Source organism: Oryzias latipes, chromosome 1 (genome assembly GCF_002234675.1).
Source record: "Oryzias latipes chromosome 1, ASM223467v1".
NCBI lineage: Eukaryota > Metazoa > Chordata > Actinopteri > Beloniformes > Adrianichthyidae > Oryzias > Oryzias latipes.
This window is the reverse complement of record NC_019859.2, coordinates 21,500,159-21,511,575: the sequence shown is the minus strand read 5'-3', so window position 1 is coordinate 21,511,575 and position 11,417 is coordinate 21,500,159. Positions and strand designations below refer to the sequence as shown.

The 11,417-nt window shown below is 39.4% G+C and overlaps 2 protein-coding genes across 3 annotated transcripts; one reads left to right on the top strand and one right to left on the bottom strand.

The window, feature by feature from the left end:
• Positions 1–621: 621 nt before the first annotated feature.
• On the bottom strand, positions 622–2,584 carry LOC111947889. Its single transcript, XM_023958354.1, has 3 exons — positions 1,884–2,584; positions 1,372–1,579; positions 622–1,262 (listed from the first exon to the last, which is right to left on the bottom strand). The coding sequence occupies exons 1-3, from the start codon at positions 1,898–1,900 to the stop codon at positions 789–791; spliced, it is 699 nt and encodes a 232-aa protein (XP_023814122.1). The 5' UTR covers positions 1,901–2,584; the 3' UTR covers positions 622–788.
• An 875-nt stretch (positions 2,585–3,459) lies between these two features.
• Positions 3,460–6,758, top strand: LOC111947884 (zinc finger CCHC domain-containing protein 10-like). 2 transcript variants are annotated; one of them, XM_023958343.1, is made up of 5 exons: positions 3,460–3,496; positions 4,529–4,687; positions 5,606–5,681; positions 5,712–5,887; positions 6,208–6,758. In XM_023958343.1, the coding sequence occupies exons 1-5, from the start codon at positions 3,478–3,480 to the stop codon at positions 6,522–6,524; spliced, it is 747 nt and encodes a 248-aa protein (XP_023814111.1). In that variant the 5' UTR covers positions 3,460–3,477; the 3' UTR covers positions 6,525–6,758. The 2 variants fall into 2 exon arrangements, with proteins under 2 accessions (XP_023814111.1, XP_023814105.1); XM_023958337.1 differs by having other exon boundaries at positions 5,606–5,887.
• Positions 6,759–11,417: the final 4,659 nt, after the last annotated feature.

The following is an 11,417-nucleotide window of genomic DNA, read 5'->3' as shown; positions in this document are numbered from 1 at the left end:
GCTGGATAAGGTTTTCCCATTTAAACTTAGCTTTGCTAAAGACTTTGGTAACACTTTATAATAACTATCCGTTATAGCTGGTTAACAAATCATTAATAAACTCTTAGTTATTGAGCAATAGATGACTTGCTAAATAACTGTTAACAGTTAGTTAAGGATTTATAAATGTATCTTATAGATAGACAGCAGATAACTAACAAGCTTTTAGTTAGTGAGCTATAAATGACTTGTTACCCGTATATTCATGAGTTCTAACTGTACCTTATTAATTAGCCAGATGATGAAGAAACTGTTAATAAATTACTTACTAATGACTTATTAAGAATCAGTTAATACTTTAAACATGTTACTAGGACGTTATTATAAAGTTGCAGCTATTCCTCGTTTCTTCACTATTTGTAAATGAGGATCAATTCCAACTTTATAATAACGTCCAAATAACATTTACAAGCTAATAACTAACGCTTAACTGGTATATTAACTCACACTTTACAGGTCAGTTGTTAATAGTTAAACCATCTGCTAGTGAAGTTTTGTTGAAAAGCAAATGGGTGGGACAATTTCAAGGTACAAAAATATGTAATATTCAAAATATCAGATGCTTTATCTAATCCTTCTTTCACTAATAACTTTTCTGTTTACCGTACTTGACCAAAGAAACACCACAAGTTAAGTGTTGAACACTGTTTATTCCTTTTCCACACATACTGAGTCGTCACATGGCAGATCAGCATAAATAAAACGGAATTTTAGAACTTTTTGAGCAGAACGCTGGTCAAACAGATCTTTTAATGTCCATACATCACAGCAATGTCATGGATTACCCGTCCTAGCGGCCCTTTGCGATGTTGACGGCCAAGCCACTCATGCCATTCAATAACTCTGAGATGGTCTAACAGTAACTCTTCTGTACGATTTCCCCTGAGTCTCCACACATTTTCCTTAACTGTTCTCCAGGCCCTCTCTATGTGTTGAGTATGTGCACCTGTTTGGGCATCGACATATGACACACTGTGATTGACAGTGAAATGAGTGTAACCTAGCTCAGGTAAAGCATTGTGATAAGCCCGCCATTCGTCACTTATTATTGTAGAGCCTACTTTGACATGGTGAGCTATAAGCGGCACCAGATCTCTCCTTCTTCTTCTCTCGACCAAGCGAAGAATAGGTTTAGCATGTCTTCTCCCCCTCCGGTCAACACCTAGCATCCCAAACACCCACTTCTTCCTCTTCCACCCACCAGCCATTCGTCCCCGTCCATACTGTTGAAAACATGAAATATTAGGAATTATTCTTCATCAAACCAAAAAAATATCTGTCATTCAATAATTTGTATATTTGCATTATTACATAATAGTGATTGCTGCTTGCCTTTCTTTTATGTCTAAAGTGGCTCTCATCAACTGTGACAAACTGCTCCTGCCCCCCGATGTACTGGCCTCTTGCTTGCTGATATCTGTCCATTGCAGTGGTGCAAACATCTCGCAGCTTTCGAGCCATCTTGGACAGTGTTGCTGAGCTCCCAGAAATGTCGTCACTTATCATGTCCACTTGACGTAGGCGCAGGCCTTGTGCAAATCTAATGAAAGAGCAAATTATTATTACACCACAGTTCTTGTCTTCTTTTTGGTTTGATAGACAAAAAAATCCAAAAATTTAAGGTGTAAATTACAACTTTTAGCAAAATAAATCACAGAAGTGAAATAACTCCAATCACTTATCTTCATGACTAGAGATGCTACATAAGATGAAAAGCAACATTTTAGTAAGTACAGTCTCCAAGTATTGTTTATGGCAGCATAGTTATATTGTATTTCTATAGAAATAAACACTTTATGTCAAAGACAGACATTCTAAAATAATATACCAATGCAATAGTGTACCTGTAGAGAAACCGCATCCAGTTGAAGAGGGAGACCTTTGATTTGCTGAATATAGATTTGTGTCTAACAGACCTCTTCAGTTTCCTTCCTTTGTGGCTGTGGTGTTTGCAAATCCTGAAAATATACAAATAAAAATACTTATGACATAGGCCAAGGTAGTGGCCAAAGCAGTGATTTTAAATCTGTGTTCAAGTCAAGGACCCCCCAAAGTAATGTGTATTTGGCCATAAAGCCCAACTAGAAATATTTAGTGCAAGGAACCCCAATAACATATACATTAATATATTTCAATGGTGTTGTTATTTTTTATAGCAGATATGCACAGCCTTTTAGCGTATTGTAATCATGTACATTGTGTAGTTTATAGTAGTGTGTATCTAGAAATTAAAGGGTAACCCAACAGGGCAGTTGGATGCTGACTCCACTCTCAGCCCATGATTTGAAAAATGCAAAACAAACAAAAAAAAGGAGTGGGGCTGGTGAAGGTAGGCTGAGCTGGGGAGATATGGTTTGGATCTGTGATTGACACTGACGTTAACTCATAAACTGTAAAAACAATGGACGAAACGAGGTGCACCACTGTTCCTGAGACAGGCGCCGCCATGTTGAAATCAGTAAACTGATTGAAACTGAAGCTCTGAGTCATCGGGACAGTAGCTGACCAACTGATGACTCAGCTGATGAATCCCAAAATTCAACTTTACTACCTCAGGGGCAGAAGGCAGGTGGTTATAAATTGAGGAGTTAAAAAAATGTATTATGATTTTCAAAAATTTGGCAAGAAGGACAATAGTCAGCATGTTTACCCTTAATCTTAACATGAGTTAAGATGCCCTTTTATTAGCACAATAAATAGATTTAATTTTCACAAGAAATTCTTTAACAAATTATCAATGTGTGTTGTCATTTTATTCAATAAAAAGAAACTTACCATGCACAGTTATCCACACAGACTGATTCCCTGAATTTCATCTTGTGTTTGCATTCTTTGCATCTCATCCTTCTTCTTAGAAGTCTTTTCTTCTGCAGCCATTTGATTAAGACTTTGTGTCTCCTTGTAGATTTAGTTTCTCCTTCGATAAGCTGTCTTAGCTCAGTGGCTAAACCAGGCATGATTTTAGTTTTCTTATCCTCCGTTTTTCCGCGCACTCACCACACTATTCCTTGAGCTTCAGTGACTAACTCCCGCCAGATTACGTTTGAATTGCAAACTATAATAAATCGGTGTGATGAGGATAAACCAAGCCAATCATATTCGTATTCATGGGCTGAGGGCGGTGCCATGCGGCCTCCCCCATCATATCGGCTGGTTATCAACTTGTCAATCACCGTTGTAGGCCCATTTTGATTAGTTGCAGTCGGCGACAACCTAGACAGATGCGCCCATCCTTCACTCACGAGTCACGTAGCAAGTTCTTTAAATTGATTTCAAGGCATAGAGATGAACACACGGTCTGGTAAAATGTCCAACCCCAGCGGGAATGCGCAAACTACCGCGATAAATCCAGGTACTGTCGGAAAAAAGAGGAAAAAGTCAACAGCGGGAATTTCGAAGGAGAGGGAAACTTCTACTGTGGACCAGCCGGATGTGCACATGGACGATGACGGTGTCGGTAAGCAAACGTGTTATATTTTCTTTCAATGAAAAGAAGCTTGATTGAGATTGATTAAACATCGGAGTCATTGATTTGTTTTACACAATTCAACCATATTAGTGAAGCCACTGGCTAGGGCACAATCTTCCTGCACGACTCGTGCCACGAGCACCCCAAAAATGTACCCCCCCCCCCGCAGTTTTTCTAGACTAAAACCGCTCATTTCCATGTCCAAGTTAATGAAATGTGCGCAAGGGCACCCTTACTGTCGTGTGTACTTGTTGTAATTACAGTATTTGCACTCTGTGAAGAATACACTGGAGCAGCCCGTACGCATGTGCGCGGCGCGCGCGTATGTGTGTGTGTGTGTGGGGGGGGGTTAACGCGCGGGGCAAACCAACTTGGCTGCAGAGGACGTGAACATCTGAACAGGTACAGAGGCGGGGAGGAGCTCAGACACCGCTTATGACTCCAGATCCCGCAACAAACCAGCAGCTGCTTTCTAAATAAAAAAATAGTTTTTATCCATAAATTAATGTAATTTATTGGGTTTACTGGATTTTATGAAAAGTGGAAGCAGAGAAAAAGACGAGTCTGCATCAAAGTGAATTTGTTTCCATCATCTCACTCATCATGACTCTGGGTATTTGACAGACAGAAAAGTCTATACCAGGTTGTGAAAAATGGACAAAGGATCTAAAGAAACATCAGTGTCCAGTTTAGAAACAAGAAAAACACTCCAAGGATAAAAGTATGCAGGCGGGGTCCAAAATTTAAAACTCACTAGGTGCCAAATATGACCAAATTTGACGATGGAGGAGTAAAATTAAGAGCAACATTTGGCTAATGAAGGTTTGCTCTTCATTAGCCATTTCTTGTTAATTCGCTTATTGGTGGATTTTATCTAAGCTCTTCTGCCGTTCTTGTATGATATTTGTATAATATTGACCCTTCAGAACATCAAAATATTATTTTTAAAGGTCATATTTTATACATTTACCCTAACCTGGCTTTTCTAATTAGAATTTGTTCTTTATGGTATCATTTCAGATACTGAGGAAACTGTAGCTCCAACAGCATTTCTGCATTTTAAGAAGAAAGAGCTTAAACAACGTGAGGCCAAGAAGAAGAAGAAGCAACACACAGTCACCAAAAAAATCAGTGACCTGACTAAGGAGAGAGACTCCCTCTGCCAACAAGTTGGTCAAAGTAAGTGGGCCCTACAGTTTTGTTTGTTGTTTGAAACGGGACTGCACACCTGGCAATAATACTTTGGTGCTTTGTAAAATATATATATTAAGGGAAAGAAAGGCCAATATTTAACAGTGAGAAGGCCCTCATCAAAACATGGAGCTCGGCGCTATGGCCAAAAAAAAAAAACTTTGTCTAGGTTGTCCTCATACTCCCTCTTCTGCTAACGACCATCAAACGGATTTTGCTGCGTGTGATTTGATGCTCCAAGTTTAAAGTCACCACCACAGTGACCAAATTTTATTTTTTGACTCACCAGCCACCATCAATAATGTGTTTCATTTCCTATCACAGATAAGTTGTTTTTGTTTCCTTTAGCACAGCAGCAAAACATGTCACTTAAAAAGACCCCCATGCATCGCCCACAAGATCAACTGTAGTCTGGACCAGCTGACGAGAATGACAACTTTTTTAAGAAAATGAAATGATCTAAAAGTAATTTGTAAATGGCATGAAGACATTTTTAATGTCATGCAACTGGAAACTCTAACTAAAACATGCAGAGAAAACAAGGACAGATTTACTCCAAGAAAGCAGAGTGCTGGGTAAATAGAGGCCAGATTCTCCCAAAAAAATGGGAAAATCTTGAACTACAAATTTGAATTAATTGATCAAATTAATTTATTGGCCAGGTCTATTGGAACACAAGTGTGTTATTGCACAGTTAGTTCCTAAAAGATAATAGCCTATTTGTAGCATCGATTAACAGCAAACACATCTGTTCAACTGATGACCCACAGTGATGCTGATTAATTAAATAGTAAGTCTTGGGAAATGCAAATGTTAAAAGAATGTATGCGAGTGGACTTGTATTATCATAGGTAATAATTTCAAATTAACAATTGAATTGTGTTTTCTATCATGTTGTTCACACAGATAACAGTGGGACAACTGACTCATCCTCCTCGGCCAACACATCTCCTGGTGCATCTTCTTTTTCTTCGTCCTTCAGTTCATCCAGCTCCAGTTCATCCAGCTCCAGTTCATCCAGCTCCACTTCATTCAGCTCCTCTTCATCCAGCACCTCATCAACTGCTTTTTCAGATCAGAAATTGAAGAAAAAACGCAAGAACAAAAAGATGCACCGCCACCGGAGTCAAAAAAAAAAGGACAAAAGAAAGAAAAAGAAGACAAAAAGGGAACACAGCAGGCGAAGAGGTAAGCGTAAAGACAGGACAGCAAAAAGGCCACTCCCCTCATGTGTGTCAGGGTGTCGAGCATGGAGACATCACATCTGTCTCTCTGTGTCTCTGTTTGTCTGTATCTATCTTTTTCTATGTCTGTCTAGCTTTCTTTCTGTTTTTGTGTGAAAAAATGTTTTAAATGTATGTCCTGGTGGGTATAGTATTGTGAACTCTCCAATTGCCTTGTTTGTGTAGTCTTCATCCCTTTTTGCAACCACATAGTATCTGTGTTTGTGTCCCTGTGTTTATTCACTTATTGTATGTTTGTTGTACTTAAATTTCTATCTGTTTCAGCACGTCATCCTCAAGAGGTCATCAAGAGATACAAGAAAGTCCTAAAGGCTTACAAGAAAGGGAGAAAGCTGAGTTTGGCATATCAGAAGGTCGGTGTTGACCGAAACACCATTGTCAGCAATGCTCCGATCTGTGAATTGGCTGTGGTGGCCCCAAAGACATATAAGGAGTTACTGGGTGCCCACACGCCACAGCAACGACTTCAGGACTTTTCAAAAAAATGTCTGGAAGTGATAAATAGTGATCCAAACCTTTTGAGGGATGTTGAACATCAAAAGAAGAAGGGAAAACTGATTCCTCTGTCCAGGAAAGCTTAGGTATTGAAACACTGCGGGATGGTGTCACAGAGTAGTTCAGTGTTGCTCAGGTCCGGTTGACCAAATATATTGAGTTCTAATTGTTCTACAGCAAAAGTGCCAATGGCTTGTTATAGATTCATTTGTTTTTTTCTGTTCTGCTCAAAAAGTTCTAAAATTCCGTTTTATTCTGCTGATCTGCCATGTGACGACTCAGTATGTGTGGAAAAGGAATAAACAGTGTTCAACACTTAACTTGTGGTGTTTCTTTGGTCAAGTACGGTAAACAGAAAAAGCTATTAGTGAAAGAAGGATGAGATAAAGCATCTGATATTTTGAATATTACATATTTTTGTACCTTGAAATTGTCCCACCCATTTGCTTTTCAACAAAACTTCACTAGCAGATGGTTTAACTATTAACAACTGACCTGTAAAGTGTGAGTTAATATACCAGTTAAGCGTTAGTTATTAGCTTGTAAATGTTATTTGGACGTTATTATAAAGTTGGAATTGATCCTCATTTACAAATAGTGAAGAAACGAGGAATAGCTGCAACTTTATAATAACGTCCTAGTAACATGTTTAAAGTATTAACTGATTCTTAATAAGTCATTAGTAAGTAATTTATTAACAGTTTCTTCATCATCTGGCTAATTAATAAGGTACAGTTAGAACTCATGAATATACGGGTAACAAGTCATTTATAGCTCACTAACTAAAAGCTTGTTAGTTATCTGCTGTCTATCTATAAGATACATTTATAAATCCTTAACTAAATGTTAACAGTTATTTAGCAAGTCATCTATTGCTCAATAACTAAGAGTTTATTAATGATTTGTTAAGATTTTATTAATGATTTGTTAACCAGCTATAACGGATAGTTATTATAAAGTGTTACCAAGACTTTGACCAAGACTGTTCCCTTAGTCCCTGGAGGTTTGCTGCAGTTGTAACAGATTTTTTTTCTTTCTTTTTTTTAACATTCAACATTCATTTTTTTGGTTTCTACAAAGACAAACAAGCGTGCAGTTCTGGAAGGAGATGCAGATTTTCAATTATTGGAAAGGAGTGGTATAGATTTAGAGACAGTTTTGTCAAACTTTAGTTCACCACAAAGCTATTACAGATTTTCTGAAGCTGAAGTTTAATGGACAGCTGCAGTCTACAGGTTGTCTTAAAGTGTTGGTAGACAGATGATGTCTTTGTGTTTTAACACACAAAAACAAAGGCTAACATTTTAAAGAACAAAGTAAACAAAAAAGGAGAAAAGGAAAATTCAAGTGGATACATGAAATATTTTAAAATGAATTACAGAAAAGAAAAAAAACATTTTGACCCACCTGTAAATGATAAAAAAGACTCTGGTTTGTTGAACATGAGTAGAGAACTACCACTTCGGCTATACATGAGCTCAGCTAAAAGCTGTGTCCTTTAACCCTTGTGCTATCCTAGGCACTTTACCATTGCGAGTTGGGTCATCTAGACCCACTAGACGGTGCGCTAAACATTTTTTCTTCAATGATTTGTGATCCTCACTGTCCATGGATTACATGAAATCCTCTCCACCTTTAACCACCTTTGTCATGGTAGGGAGAACACGTCAATGTAAGGGTGGGGTCATGTAAGATAGCACAAGGGTTAAAATGAACTATGTCTTTAGTTTATTTAGTTTCGTTTTCGTTTTTTATCTCCATCAAAGTTGGTTCTGCTTTTCGAAAAAGGAGACAGGATGGTGTGCTCCACCTATAAGAAAATCACTTTATTCAGCATGGGCAATGTCTGAATAATCCAGTATAGAGGAGAAAAATTTTCATCTGATATTCTATCAGGAGGAACAGTGGATCGATCATCTTACTTTGGTTTGCCCAATATGGAAAAGCCATTCAATCGCGTAGAGTTCTGTAGGGTTTATTCTGAGTAAATATAGGTTTTGGGGTTCTCTACTAAAGCTCTCAGGAAATTCACAGGAAATTGGTTCATACTGCTGGCAACATTCTGCCTAGTAAACCCCAGCAGGGAAGAAGCAACTGATATGTGACACAGAACCAATAACTATCAAGGCCGTGGTTTTTGGAAAAGTGTGGGTACCTGTCTGTGGGGAGTGATGCAGCTTGAGATTGCGGGAAGGTGCAGTGGTTGCAGTAAGCAGTCACTGTAGGTTCATTGTAGCAAAAAAGAAGCTGAGTCCACAGACAAAGCTCTCAGTTTAGTGGTGAATGAACTTTCTTACCCTCACCTGTTGCCATGACCCCTGAGTCATTCTCAGAACAAAAGATCCCAAATGCGGGGAGCAGAAATGAACTGCAGGGCATTTGCGGGATCAAGCTACGGACACACCGGCCCTGTGACGCACGTTCAAGAACGCTGTAACAGTCAAAGTGGAGTTGTTCTTTTGGGACTTTCAGGTGTCTTTTGATGATGAGGTCATCAGTTTGCCTCACAGGACTCAGTTTGCTTGTCCTGTACTTCCTTTTTTTTGGTGGTTGTTACTCTCGGGTTGTGCAGCTCCTGCTACATTTATGTATAATTTGAGACAGAAGCTGTCCAACCGGGCTTTATAAGGTTGGTGGTCATTATTACAGCAATAGAGCGACGAACACCGTTGGGTCCCTTAAATTAGAGTATTCATGAGTTTTTTGCTGCCATCTTGACTTTTTCTCTCTGCTGAGCTCCCGTGGTCTTCTGCACAACCTGTGAATGTTACAAAGCGTTGAATGCCTATGGTGCTTATACTGGATAAGCAAGGAGTGCATTTTCTTATTTCTCGCATGTCTGCCACCTACAGTGCAAACATGTCCAGTCTCTCTTCATGGGCCCTCTTACTCCACAAAGAAAGTTTTCTCTGGAAAGCTTGAACTTTGTCTGCAACAAAAAATATGTTGCTATTTCTCCCTTGAAGTGAGATGTTCAGCTGGTTCGGAAGTGAAAAAATGTCAGAGAGGTAGGCAAGTTTAGCTATGAATGTGGCGTTGGTGTAATGATGTGCAAGAGGAGATTTCTTATCAGTGAGAAAGGAGAAAACTTCCTTCCTAAGCTCAAAGATCCGTGTGAGAACAAGCCCTCTTGAGAGCCATCTCACCTCACTATGGTAGAGCTGCTGGACATGATCTGCTTCCATGCCCTCACAAAGTTGAGCAAAACATCTGGAGTTCACAGCATTACTTTTAATGAAGTTGATGGTTTTCACAGTGACATCCATCACCTCATGGAACTCCGGCGACATTTTTTTTGCTGCAAGGTTTTCACGGTGGAGAAAACAATGGGTCCATTTAGCTTCTGGCGCAAGATCAAGTATCTGCTTGATGACACCGCGATGCCTGCCAGTCATTGACGCTGCGCCATCACTGCACACTCCAACACAGTTCTGCCGGTCAAGGCCATTCTCAGTGAAGTAGTGATCCATGCAGCGGAAACATTCCTCAGCTGTAGCTCGAGTTGGAAGTTCTCCACAAAACAGAATGTCTTCTTGCAAAGAGCTATCCCACCGGTAGCGAACAAAAACCAACAGCGGCGCAGCATTTGTGACGTCAGTCGACTCGTCCAGCTGCAAAGAGAAAAAGGGGCTCTTTCTTATTCTCCCCAGAAGCTGCTGCTCAATGTCTGAGGCCATGTCAGCAATACGGTGACTCACAATGTCATTCGACAGCGGGATGGTCTTGAGCTTCTTTGCTGCAGCCTCACCAATCATCTCACGGCACATGTCCACAGCGGCAGGCAGAACCAGTTCCTCCGCTATGGTGAACGCTTTCTTACTCTGCGCCACACGTCTGGCTACGAGGTAGCTGGCCTTTAACGCACACTTAGCGTCGCCAGTCAGTGACACGATAGACCTCCTCTGCATCTGAAGCCCATCATCCTTTCTTTTGAAACAATCCACTGGCTTTCCAATGAGCTTCGGATGTTTGGTTTCCAGGTGGTGCTTTAATTTTGACGGTTTTAGTGCTTCATTGGATAATGTTAGCCCACACTCAACACACTGGGCTCTGGGCTCTGCCTCACTGCCCCCGTTCACAAAGACGAACTTTATAAAATCAGGGTTGTATTTTCGTATAAATTTCGCCTTTGAAGACGGACTGGCATAACTTTGTACTTCATTTCGTTTTAAAAACTTCTCCATGTTTTCTGCAACTGTTTTCTTTACTCTTGTAATCAGGATCTCCCGTTTATTCAATAAAAAGTAGCATCAGAGAACAATTACCACACTAGAATGTCAACGGCACTGTGCTGCGAGTCAGAGGACAGAAAATAAAAATCTTCGACAGTTTTAACACAAATAAAATGGACATTGTGCCATCAGTCTGCGGTAAGACTCCAAGACAAGTTGGAGTCCAAGAAAGAACATAGTCTTGCAGCTGTCCAAAGCAGTGACATGCGGTGAGGTTGATGACTGGTAAGGCACTGACTCCTCTGGAGTCAGATTTACAATGAAAGAGCTAAATATTTAACCATTAATCCAACAACAGCTAACATCTTATAAAATACACAAAATCATATTTGTCCTACAGAGAACACTTCTTTTATAGATGGATAGAACACTCTCCTTGGTTAAAAATTAGTCATATGCACTTTAAGAATAAAGATGTGTTCAGCACGCATTTGACCCTCAGTAACGATTTCTGGTATTTTTCCAACTTCAAATTCTGGAGCTTTAATAAGTTATCAAATATTGTCTGTGAAAATTATCATAAAAATAAAATAAATTATTTTACTTACATTTTTATCAACTTTTACTCCCATGTTATTTTTTTAAAAAGCAAACATTTAAAAACATATTTGTCCTCACTTTTTGCGTCTGTCTGCCGATCCTTCTTCACAAAAACTCTGTGATCTGTTGAAAAATTCTTCCTTATTTTCCTTTATTTTATGAGTTTCTCATCCTCTGTCTGTTTCTACGGAACTAGTGTAGCTACAA